Consider the following 11,724-nt stretch of genomic DNA (forward strand, 5'->3'; position numbering starts at 1 on the left):
GCTCACAAGGGACAGACAATCTTGCGGGAGTGAAGGAAAAGGAGAAAGGTGCGAGCTTCTTGTCGTTCCCAGCTTCTTGCATGTATTTTTCAAACCTAGTTGGGAAGTAACTTGGTTTAAATAAGATCAGAACGGTGCTATGGTAGCGTTTAGGGAGCATTCATCTACGACTACAGATGAAGCCAGGGAGCAGTCGTCCGCTACTGCACCTCAGTCGCGCAGTCAGTTCTACCCAAAGAGTCAGCTTTACTCACAATCGACGAAGCACTTCAGCTGGCCTATTCCCAAGTCTTTGATTTTTGTGTCGTCTTTGTCCTATTCTGTATACTCACGCCTGGAGACGCATCCTTGCCGCAATGATTCCCTTTTTGTCCACCGCTTGTGCTTTAATCTGCTTGATGGCGTGAGACCATCGTAAGCGCACTCATGCCCTGACCACTTTTCCCATGCCTGTTTTTCCTTCCCACCACTGCAGTCAATAGCCACATCGATCTCAATCTTCCAAAGTGATAACCTTTGCCCGTGACCATCCTCATGGTCTGCATGTTTTCCAGTCGATACCGTGATTCCGCAATCGTGATGATGAGATCCACGTCTTGACTGCCTGTCCTGTCCATGAATTCTGTAGTGCTGGGCCATGATGTCTCCGCCGGGTGCGCCCTGTTCCCGGATGTCCGCAACCTTGCCAGATCTGTGTGACAACGCTATGGCGCACCGACCATGCGTCTTTTTCTTTTCACTTGTTGCCAAACAACAAGGGCGCTACTCGTCTCAACTTCTCCCATTGTGCGATCTGAATTTCTCTGGGTATCCTGGACTCCATCTCTGCACTGGCTGGTAGCGGCAATGGTAGCGGCGGGCCTGAAGTCGCGCACAATGCATCTAGCAACTTCTTGTGATATGCGATCCTCTTTTCCTCCAGCTTTGCCATGTCTGGTCGCGGTCTTGGTGGCGGCGAGGCTGGCGGCGTCTTCCTCAATGGCGTCTCTTGTGGTTTGTCTTCTGGCAGTGGGAGAGGCTGTGGGGCTGGCATGTCTTGTCGCGGCTTCATCAGCCTTCTGTCGGCCGGAGGACCGGGCCGGAAAGCCTCACTAAAGTCCAGCTTGGGCAATTCAAGGTCGAAGATGAAAGAAATCCATGCCCTCGTTTCCCAGTGACACCTCTTTCCTGGCCCACGCACACTGCACTCCATGTCAACCTCGTGCAGGAGTTCGACGGGCACAATCTTGTCGATCCCGAGGCTCAGAAAGGCTGCCAGGTCCTCGAAGTCGTCGTCTGTGACCATGGCGGGGTAGCTTTCCCATCTGTCCAGAACGCCTTCCAGTCGCTCGCTGTCTACTCGCTTGAAGTCGGAGTGTGGAAAGAGATTGTTGTGCATTTCCTGGCACGCCATGTAAAACCTGGTTGGACCGTTCTTCCAGTCGTCGTCGGCGAAGCCAGTATCAAGCACGTAGTTATCCAAGATGGTGCGGAATGGGATTTTGGCCCCCTCGTGGTTGATGATCTTGTTTGTGTATTTGCGAGGATGACCCTCGAAGTGGTGCCAGGCAGGCTTGGTCGGATCGCCGCCTTCGAGACCGATGCGGATCCAATTCGGATTGCCGGGTACTGTCACGACGAGGCTGTCTTTCCAGTCATGCTTCTTCTTTTTCTCCTCCAGCCGGGCGATCTTGGCCTGGAGCTCGCCGACCTCTTGCTTGATTTGAGCCAGCTCCTCCTGCTCGGCTTCGGAAGCCTCCTCTTGCTTGATCGGCTGTTGCTCCTGGTCAGGTGTTAGATGAGCTTTGAGAGAAAGTGAGTGTCCTGAATCTTACAGGCATGATCTGTTGACGGGATGGGCAAGCTTGTGACGGTGAGGTCTTGTGTTGGTGTTGGTTATGGAAGAGTGTCTATCGCCGCAGTAGAAGAGACGTGCCTCAGTGCCGGCAGATGATCTGGACAAAGGTGCTTGGGTGAGGTTGGACGGATGGCGATGTGGCCGTGTCTAGGACTTAGAGAGAGGCGGTGGGTAGAGGTAGACAAGCCGGGTGGTGGGTGGTCAATGGCGAGGGAAGAGACTCTGAGCCTTGGAGAGGGACGTTGTGAAGTGTCAGGTTGAAGAAGATGAAAGGTGGTGGAGGAGCGAAAGAGGTTTTGAGGTTTTGAAAAGTTGTCCGGGTGCGCCGTTCACTTTCACGCTGGCACAGTGGATGAAGAAAGAAATGAGACACCCTAGGTCTAACTGCGGCAGCACATGAATGCTCCTTAAGCGCGACTGTAGCAGCAGATGAATGCTCCCCAAGTGCACTCATATTGCCAGGAGGTCTGTCGCATTTCTTTCAACACCCACTGTGCTGGTGAAAGCTGCACACTCTCATCGTGAATGGGAAAACACAACACTGTTCCTAACATCTACCGCCATTTCAAAGTTGTTCCAGAACTGCATGCCGACCACGGCCTCATTGTTTCAATCTCAGCTCTTCAAAGTCGTGTACAACGTTTCAGCTATCCTGAGTAGCTTTGCAGCTCCACTGGTCTACTGTAGACATCTCAGCTCAAAAGAAGCATGCCTGGCCTGAAGCAGTGGGTACTTGTTTTCGAGCGCGTTAGCAAAGCAATGTCAGCGCACAGGGAGCAGTCGTCGTCTGCTACTACAGTCGCGCGCAAGGGAGCTCCTCAGCTTTTCAACTGCCATGTAAGCATTTTCGAATGTGCTAGATGTTCGTTCGTTTCAGTCGAAGCTGCAGCTATCCTGGCTTTCCAGCTCTTCAGTCCACGGTAGACATCTCAGTGCAGACGATGAGTGGCCTGAAGCAGCTGGCGATGTTGAGCCGTTGACAAGACAGCGTCAGCGGCGCAGAGGGAGCAGTCGTCTGCGAGCCACCCACCACCCACTGTAGTCGCGCACAAGGGGGGCTGTCTGTCATCAGCCACAACTACTGACTGGAGCTACTGCAGCTCTTCCACTACGCACCGCGCCACCTCAGCAAACATCCATCGTCAAACAGCACACGTACTGCACTGTACCTAGGCCAGGATCAATAGCAGGGCACGGCAAGTTCACTTGTGAGAGGCAAACAACAAGCCCAAGTCCTCGCCGCTTTACCGCCACCACCACTAGCTCCCTCATGTCTCCGACTCGACACTCACTCTCCCTCTCGCTCCCTGCCTGCACGCACGCAACAGCGACAAGGCACAGACAGAACAGACCACCAACCTGCCTGAGTACGGGAACCCAGTGTACCTCACCGACCGCACAAACCCCTCACCACTCACCGAACCGACCATCCCTCCCTCCACCCATCAATCCAGGTAGGTATCCCCAAACGTGCGAGATGCGATGCGCGCAAAGTGCGGCGGCCCCATCCCTGCCACCCCACCCCACCACAACCCACTACCGCACGCACTAACCCCCAAACAGCCTAACCCCCCAACCCACCCACAGACAAGGATCGCAGCCAGAACAAGGCAAGGTGGGTAGGGCTGGCTGGCTGGTGGCGGGCGGGCGGCAACCGGACAGGGCAGGGATGCAGCCGCCGCACAAAACGCGCATCACCAATTCAGCCGCTTTGTTGGTGACTCTCTGCGTGCGCCGTTTGTGCGGACGCTTCTTCCTTGATTTCGTTTGGCTTTTGGGGTCGAAGGTTCGAGGTGGGTGGGCAAGATAGGTAATGAGCGAGGGGTGCGTGGGTGCGATCGATCCGCGGGCCTTGTCGCGACAATTGTGCGGACGGGCGCGGCGGGCTGTTTGGTGTGGGTGACGAGGGACGTGGCGAGCAGCAGGCAGGCCATGTGAAGGCATGGCGCAGTTTCGCTGAGGTGTGGGCGGGAGACGAAAGCATTCACAGAGGCATTCATCGCACATAGCAGATGGGAAAGTTCAGGTAGAGACAGTACTTGATATCCATGGTCGAATTCTACCTCGAAGATGGCCCCGTTCAATCCATCCATCCATCCACCAACCCATATATTCCTGAAACCCAAAGCCGAGTCAAGCTCTCGCCAGGCACGAGGAAAGACAAGAGGAGAGAGAAATGAGTAGGAAAAAGAAAAGAGGAGCAACTACTGGTATCCATCATAACAATACAAAAGCCTAGCCAAAGTAGGCTGTTCAGAAGGTGAAAAGGAAAACCGAAAATCAAGAAAATTCATCCGTCGTCGTCGTCAATCCGTGTTGAGCCTTTGTAAATCTCAATCTTCCTCCACCATCCTGGGTATCAACCGTGTAGCGTTTGTGGCCGGCTCGTGGTGGAACCGATTTAGGAGGCAGGGGCCTCATTCTTGCCGCACTCGGCGCAGGCACATTGGCCGGCGGCACATGGGCACTCGGAAGAGTTGGCGCCGCAGTTGCACTTGGTCTTGTTGGTGCCGGGGACGTGCTCGAATCCGGACACGTCGCTGTTCTTTGCGCAGGACTCGCAAGCGCAGGCACCGGCGTCGCAGCCGCACTTGGAAAGGGTGGCGCCGCAGTTGCACTTGGTCTTGTTGGTGCCGGGGACCGACTCAACGCCAGAGACGTCGCTGTTCTTGGGGCACGAGCCGCAAGCACACTTGCCGGGAGCGCAGCCGCAGGCTTCGGTGGAGCCGCTGCAGTTGCAAGTCGTCTTCTCGGTGCCGGGGACTTGGTGGATGCCCGACACCTCTGGGTTCTTTGCGCACGAGTTGCAGGCGCACTTGCCAGGGGCGCAAGGGCAGGTGGTGAGGTTGGCACCGCAGTCGCACTTGGTCCTGTCGGTGCCGGGGATGGTCTCCATGTTCATGTTCATGTTGCCGGGGGAAGAGGGTTTCTTGAGGTTGGCGAGGTGGCGAGCTTCGTTGTGGACGTCGATGACTTGCTTGCTGCCTTGTTCGTAGAATTGGCGGAGCTTTTGGCCAGTGGGTGTGCCGAGGGCTTTGTCGAAGTAGGAGTTGAGGCTGCGCCAGCCAGCGTTGGCCTTCTCGGTGACTTTATACTTGGTGTCAATAGTTTGGGCCCGTTCACTAGCTTTGAACTTGGTGTCGAAATTGGTTAGAGCCGAGGTGAAGCGGGAGGATAACCCTTGCTTGTGGTCTAGCTCGAGGGCCCTTTCGATCGCCCTGTCGCTGATGACGTATCCGTGGGCCAAGTACTCGGCAATGATGCGGGCACGCGGCTTGTCCTCTTGCTCGATAGGGTCTTCTTTGGGGAACTCTTCGCCGGCCTTGCCACCAGCAATGTCGTCGAGGCTCTTGGACGACGAGACCTTGACCTGGGCGGGACCGAGCTGGGTGTTGTCGAGGAGCAGGGCAGTCTTGGCAGCCGTCTCCTTCTCAAAGGTAACGGTCGCAGATTGAGTGCCGTCGGCGGTAGGCGTGACGGAGAGGTGCGAGATCTTGCCGCTTTTAGGCAGGGTTAGAGCTTGTTTGGGTGGAGGAGGGGAAGGGCGGGCAATGCGTACCAGAAGCTGAAGAAGTCGCGGATCTCCTTTTCGCTCGTCTGAGCGGAGATGTGTTCAACGTGAACCGAAGTCATGGCGAGATGCGGAATTTGTGCGGATTGTAGAGGGGTACCAAGGATTGCGGGTTGCGGGGTGACGGTTGCGTTGCGTTGGTTGAGTGGTAAAGGGCGAAGCGTGGACAGGTTTATGTAGGAGCTGGAGGCTGGTCGAGTGATGTAGGCAGGAAGCTCGGGGCACTGAGGGGCAACGGGGAGACCTACCTCAGCGAGACAGAACAATCCAGATTCGCTTGCGCCACACACTGCGTCATTGTCGCAGGCCACCACCAACGGCACCGTCCTGAGTGGCTGTGGTGGCATGCACGCGCCGGCAGTGGCCAGCTGCAGCAACCGCGTCCATTCTCACGCCTGCGAATTGTGTTGCCTGACGGACCACATGTTTCTCATTGCGCGTCTCCTTGCTAGGTGCTTGTTTGCTTCCCGGTCGTACCCAACTCCCTGAACAAAAGGCTGCAGCGCCAACCCTCAACCACCACCGCACCTCAAGGCAGCAGACATTTCAACCCGCCGTGACAGATGACAGGCTGCTGCTAAGTGTAGGACCTCGGAGCTCAAACGCTTGACCGTTAGCAGACGGCGCGCAGAGCCGACGTCGATGTGTGCCGGCGGAAACAGGATGCCAGGTTTCCGGGCGCGTCGTTTACGCCTGCCAGGATGTGCGTTTGGGACTCGCCGCTCAATCCACGATCCACGTCAATCCTGAAAATCATCAGCGCGGAATCATGTGTCGGCGCGCTGTGTCGCGTCGCTTGCAACCGTCGACGGCGAATTTTTATCCTCTCCTCGGTCCCCCGCTCTTGTGTTTTCCGGAGAAGCAATGCCATGTATCAGGGCCCCTTATCGCCCAGCTCGGGGACCCCTGGGCCCCTGGACCCCCTGCAACCCCACCCCCATTCTCGTGTGCATTATCACTCAAGTCTCCCCACCTACGATAGGTGGAGGACAGGCCATGGCACAGCTTGGTAATGCCGACCCAAAGCAGCAACCATGAAACTCATGGATTCAAATAAATCGCATCAAGATGCCGAGTCCCAAACCCCAACTTTGCATGTTGCAGCGTTAAGTTTTTGAAGTTTTTTTTGGTTTTTTTTTTTCACTCCAAGACCGACACATCCTCGACATGTTGCGCTTTCTTGGACTCTCTTCTGCGCCAGAAGATGTCAAGCCACAGCCTTCGCGCGGTCTTCCGGCCTCGTGGTATCGATCTCCAGAACTGCACCACCTCGAAAGAAGAGCCATCATTTCAAGAAAGTGGATACTAGTCACGCACTCGCTCAGGTTCAAGCAACCCGGCGACTACGCGTCGTTTGTATACGCCGACTTTCCATTCTTCCTGGTCCAAGACCGCCCAGGCAACATCAATGGCTTCCACAATGTCTGTCGACACCGAGCATATCCTGTCGTGGAGACGCGGTCCGGCAAAGCCAGCATCCTCAGCTGCAAGTACCACGGCTGGTCCTACGGCTTCAAGGGCAATCTCGCCAAGGCGCCGCGATTCGACACGGTCAAGGGATTCGACAAGAGCCAGCATGGCCTGCTCCCCATCCACGTGCGCGTAGACCCGGCAGGCTTCATCTGGGTCAACCTTCAAGCGGGCGAGCCGGACGTCAAGTGGGAAGACGACTTTGGCGGCGTGTACGACAAGCCGCGGATGCAGAATTTCGACTTTGCGGGCGGCTATGTGTACGACCACGTGTGGGACATGGAGCTCGAGGCCAACTGGAAGGCAGTGATTGAGAATTACAATGAATGCTACCACTGTCCGACCTCCCACCCCCTGATTGCGGGCGTGTCGGATCTGACAAAGTATAGAGTGCAGCCGAGCGGGGGCTGCCTGGAGCACGAAATCATCAACAAGGAGGAGCGGGGCGAGGACGATGCGTTTCGCCGGTCCATCACTTTCTTCTTCCCGTCGACCTCGGTCACCATCACGTCAGTCGGCTCGGCCATGTCTGGCCTCCCCCTGTTCAAACGAGGACTGACATGAAAAAGTCAAAACTTCTTCTACATCCAGCGCATGATTCCCGTGGGCGCCACCAAGACCAGGATCGAAAACGAAGTGTATCGGTCCCACGGGGCCACGGATGAGGAATTCGCAGCCATCAACGCTTTCTACAAGCAGGTGCTCGAGGAGGACAAGCAGCTGTGCATCGGGGCACAGGAGAATCTCAACGCCGGCGTCTTCATCAACGGCGAAATGCATCCAGACACGGAAAAGGTGTGGTCGACCATGATTCCAACATGGAGACGTACTGACTGGTTGTTTGCAAGGGCCCAATACACTTCCAGAATGCCGTCCGAGAAGAAGTCATGAAGCATCGCGCAAAGGAATTGCAGCAAGGCGGCAGGGAAATCTGGCCAGCGACTCCCCAGTTGATTGGCGAAATGAAGACGGGCAAGCTGAGCGAAGAAGAGGCGTTTTGCTCAGAACTCGAGCGGGCGAGCTGCGCGTCACGGCAGGAGCTGGCGTGGTGAGGAGCAGGACGAGGGGCGACGTTGGAAAAAGGTGCGCATGTTGGATCGGGGCGAAACACAAGCACACGTTCCTACAGTGCGCAACTCCGAGGCGAGGCACCGAGCCCTATTTTGATTAAACACGCCACGCGCAGCCGTGAGGAGTCGACTAGACTAGCGCGGGCATGTAGTAGACCGGGCTGGCGGCGGGAGGAGCGTAAAGGAATAGAAGCGGGTGCCACGGACGAAGCAGAGGCGACATGTTCCTTCGGGGCCAGGCTATGTCTCGAGTCGCACAGCAACAAGTGAGCGATTTTCTGGCAATATACAGACGGCAGCGGCTCAGCAGCGAGTGGGAGATGACACGAGAGAGCCGGTGCGACGGACGGGTCTAGAGTGAGAGGAGCGAGCGCGGCGGGAGCAGATACGAAGGGTCATGGGACGGCGAAGCGCAAGCAGCAAGCGTGTGTCAAGGTCGACGCCCGTCCTCATGTCGGCAGCGTCAACCGTGGGTGACAGGTCAGCGCGCAGGCAGTAGGCGGATAGCTTGGACCCTTGAAGTATAGTACGTGTAGTCTTGACCAAGTGGGCGCCATGGCGAGGATTCCTGTAACGACGTCCTGACCGGATCGGCGGCTCTGCCGTGCACAGACGAATTGGCCTATCACGCCGCGGCTGCCAAAAAGACGCACCGCAGCCGGGATGACGCTAGCGGCCGATCACCTGGCAGCCGGGACCTGTTGACTCGCGCCGCGACGACGACGACCAGCAGCGAGAGAGCGTCGTCGGCGGACGAGTTGAGGAGCAGAGAGGATGCAGTCTGTCTGCGATCGCTAGCCGGCGCTGGCGATCGGATGCTGGCGGCGCCATCGCGTGGGCCGTGGCTCGGGACGATGCGCGGCGGGCTTTCGTGAATCTTCTGCCGATGCGAGTGGGTTGCCCAAGTGGGAAGCATCCCCCGCACAGACCACCCTCCCTCCCCGACCTGGAGCCCGGGCATGTGCGGTGGGCGCGCCGAAACAATAAAACCTTTGCCCGCACTACGCCAATATTTTTCTTCCCCTCCCACTCCCTCTGCTTTGCTCTCGGCGCCCACTCTCACGTCTGCTCGACTCGATTGTGTGCTCGCTCGTCCGCAAGAAGAGGGCCCCTGTCAAGCGCTTCAATCCCAGCAACTCTGCCATCTCTTCACCAGCCACACCCCCGCGCCTTGACACTATCGTAAGAGCAACAGGTTTTTGGAGAGACATGTTTCTTACCCGCCAGAGAAGATATCCTCGCGATCCCTCCAAGTTTCCCACGAGCCAGCTATTCGTTCTTGGTACGTTGCTCTTGTCCTCATTGTCTCCTCCGCCTCGCTGACTCGACCTCCAGCCCTCGTCAGAGTCGCAGAGCCGGTTGCCCTCACTTCCATCTTTCCCTATGCCTGGAAGCTCGTTCTTCACTACGAAGTCACCGACGAGAACAATGCTGCTCTCTACTCGGGCATCCTCATCTCGGCCTTTGCCCTCGCCGAGGCCGTCAGCGGCATGTACTGGGGCGGACTGAGCGACCGCATCGGCCGCAAGCCTGTGCTCCTGCTCGGCTGCGCCGGCACTCTTCTTTCGCTCCTCGTCGTCGGCTTTGCTCAAAGCTTCTGGGTCGCCTTGCTGGGCAGAGTCCTCGGTGGCATCCTCAATGGCAACATCGGCGTCATCCAGACCATGGTCGGCGAGTTGGTCCACAAGCCAGAGCACGAACGTAAGTTGGTCTGGATCCTTTTTCCAACGTCTCGCTGACATCTTCTTTCAGCCAAAGCCTACGCCGTCATGCCCTTCGTCTGGTCTGTCGGAACCATCATCGGTCGTAAGTACATTCCCTGGCTCTTGCTGACTGACGCTCTCGTTTCATCGCCTCCTCTTCTTGGTGCTGACTGAAACAGCCTCCATTGGAGGGTACTTTGCTGAACCGTGTAAAAACTATCCCGCCGTGTTCCCCGAGGGCTCCATCTTTGACACCTTCCCTTACCTGCTTCCAAACCTCATTTGCGCGCTGATGCTGGTTGGATCCATCCTCGCCGGATGGCTGTTCCTTGAGGAGACTCACCCTGATATGCAGCCCTGGAGTAGTCCTCAGGATTTGCAGCAGACGTCGGCAGAGACTCCGCTCATGCCCACTGCCGGTGCCACGGCGCATGCGGCCGCTAACCTTGCCACCGAGTCGTACGGCACCTTTGACCAGATTGACGTGCAGCAAGAGCAGAGTTGGACGGTCAAAGCCGACGGACAAGCCGTCCAAGACGCTCCCGAAGTCAAGCCCACCACCGTCTTCACGAGGAGCGTGGTGATGCTTGTGATTGCCCTCGGTCTCTTCACTTACCACAGCATGACATACGACACCCTGCTCCCCATTTTCCTGCAAGACAAGCGTGCCCACGAGGACGTCGCTGCCCTGTCTTCTCTTCCCCTCGCCGGCGGCCTCGGCATGACGATCCAGCAAGTCGGCTTCATCCTCTCCGTCAACGGCGTCATTGCTCTCTTCATCCAAGGCGTCGTCTTCCCCCTCATGGCCTCGTGGCTGGGCGTGTGGCGCCTCTTCATCGTCGTCACCATCGGCCACCCCCTTGCCTACTTCATCGTCCCGTACCTCGTCCTCATGCCATCCAGCTGGCTCTACCCGGCCATTTATGCCTGCCTGATCGTCCGCAACTTCTTCTCCATCGTCGCCTACCCGCTGCTCCTCATCTTGATCAAGGAGGCGTCGCCCTCGCCCACCATGCTCGGCCGCATCAACGGCCTGGCCGCCAGCACCGGCGCCGCCTGTCGCACCCTGTCGTCCCCAATTGGCGGCTGGCTCTACGGCCTCGGCGCCCACGCCAACTTTACCGCGCTCCCCTGGTGGTTCAGCGCTCTTGTTGCGCTCATCGGCGCCGCGCAGGTCCCGCTCTTCAAGCGCGAGAACAAGCGCCAGACGCGCGTTGGCCCTGCTGCCAGCTGCCGCCTCATACCCAAGCCCGAGGACGAGTTTAAGCACGAGGTCGTCCACATTACCGTTGAAGACGAGGATGAAGAAGCGTAGAACGCCTCTCTATCGTCGCAGCTTGTTTTTTTGCCTGTCGAAGAAGACTGATACGAATACATACGAAAGAAAGAAGACCAGGATGTGGACGAAGACTTTTTTCGAAATTGATTGACGCAAAAAAAGAAGAGTGGGAGCATGAGAAGACTGCCATGATTTCTCTCACCTTTGGTTTGGTTTGGCTTGGTTTGGGGGTGGTTGGCTGTCACGACTTTTACGACGACTTCTTTGCCTGTCTGCTTGCCTTGTCTTTGCTCTTTCTTGGCTCTGTTTCCAGCTGTACACACGGTCGCGTCGTCTCTGGTTTCCGGTCATGGCGGGAAGGGAGGAAAGGGGCATAGAAGGCGTTGGTCTGCTTCGTCTCGTTTCTCTTGGTCCCCTTTCATGCAAGGCGTCTCGGTTTTCCTGGGTTTTGGCTCTTGGGCTTCTGATTTCTCTTCTCGCAAGGCGTTTAGACGGCGCTTTTCTGGGATTCCTCGCTGGTTTTGCTTTTCTTCTCTGTGTCATCTCCTTTTTCTACTTCTTCTTCCTTTCTTCTTCTTCCTTTCACTTCGCGCAAAGATGACAGCGACGACGTAGAGTTGGCATGGCGGCTCGCATCTGCTCGCTCCTCTCGAATCATGACTGTTGCTGTTGGTTGGGTGCTGTTTGTTGAGCGGGCGGTAGACAGACTGAACTTTCTTCTTCTCGTCGATCAAGGTCTCTTTGTTTGGGTGCGTTGAGCGTGGCGCTGCTTCCATTAAGAACTTCGTCTCCTC

General features: G+C 56.9%; 4 protein-coding genes across 4 annotated transcripts; 3 read left to right on the forward strand and 1 right to left on the reverse strand.

Moving 5' to 3' along the window:
* The first annotated feature begins 288 nt into the window (after nt 1–288).
* On the forward strand, nt 289–1,145 carry J3D65DRAFT_631625 (uncharacterized protein). The gene has a single exon (XM_066800926.1). The coding sequence runs from the start codon at nt 721–723 to the stop codon at nt 1,093–1,095; it is 375 nt and encodes a 124-aa protein (XP_066652913.1). The 5' UTR covers nt 289–720; the 3' UTR covers nt 1,096–1,145.
* Nucleotides 1,146–4,041: 2,896 nt separating this feature from the next.
* J3D65DRAFT_460764 (uncharacterized protein) lies at nt 4,042–5,774 on the reverse strand. Its single transcript, XM_066796433.1, has 4 exons — nt 5,657–5,774; nt 5,397–5,598; nt 4,724–5,337; nt 4,042–4,477 (listed from the first exon to the last, which is right to left on the reverse strand). Exons 2-4 carry the CDS (start codon nt 5,468–5,470, stop codon nt 4,239–4,241), a joined length of 927 nt encoding a protein of 308 aa, XP_066652914.1. The 5' UTR covers nt 5,471–5,598; nt 5,657–5,774; the 3' UTR covers nt 4,042–4,238.
* An 801-nt stretch (nt 5,775–6,575) lies between these two features.
* J3D65DRAFT_604925 (Rieske domain-containing protein) lies at nt 6,576–7,930 on the forward strand (the record flags this gene model as incomplete). The annotated part of the gene is made up of 3 exons (XM_066798310.1): nt 6,576–7,387; nt 7,448–7,673; nt 7,727–7,930. 3 exons carry the CDS (start codon nt 6,576–6,578, stop codon nt 7,928–7,930), a joined length of 1,242 nt encoding a protein of 413 aa, XP_066652915.1.
* Nucleotides 7,931–9,157: 1,227 nt separating this feature from the next.
* On the forward strand, nt 9,158–10,966 carry J3D65DRAFT_646990 (major facilitator superfamily domain-containing protein; the record flags this gene model as incomplete). Its single annotated transcript, XM_066802310.1, has 4 exons — nt 9,158–9,230; nt 9,284–9,649; nt 9,701–9,754; nt 9,831–10,966. 4 exons carry the CDS (start codon nt 9,158–9,160, stop codon nt 10,964–10,966), a joined length of 1,629 nt encoding a protein of 542 aa, XP_066652916.1.
* Between the last annotated feature and the right edge of the window lie 758 nt (nt 10,967–11,724).

This window comes from Phyllosticta citribraziliensis (assembly GCF_038025025.1).
Source record: "Phyllosticta citribraziliensis strain CPC 17464 chromosome Unknown J3D65scaffold_9, whole genome shotgun sequence".
Taxonomy (NCBI): domain Eukaryota; kingdom Fungi; phylum Ascomycota; class Dothideomycetes; order Botryosphaeriales; family Phyllostictaceae; genus Phyllosticta; species Phyllosticta citribraziliensis.

Coding starts and splice junctions, on each gene's coding strand:
- J3D65DRAFT_631625 (XM_066800926.1), top strand. CDS start 721: ATGCGTCTTTTTCTTTTCACTTGTTGCCAAACAACAAGGGCGCTACTC.
- J3D65DRAFT_460764 (XM_066796433.1), bottom strand. CDS start 5,470: ATGACTTCGGTTCACGTTGAACACATCTCCGCTCAGACGAGCGAAAAG. Junction 5,338..5,396: donor CGCGACTTCTTCAGCTTCTG/GTACGCATTGCC, acceptor CCTGCCTAAAAG/CGGCAAGATCTCGCACCTCT. Junction 4,478..4,723: donor GAACATGAACATGGAGACCA/TCCCCGGCACCG, acceptor GCGTTGAGTCGG/TCCCCGGCACCAACAAGACC.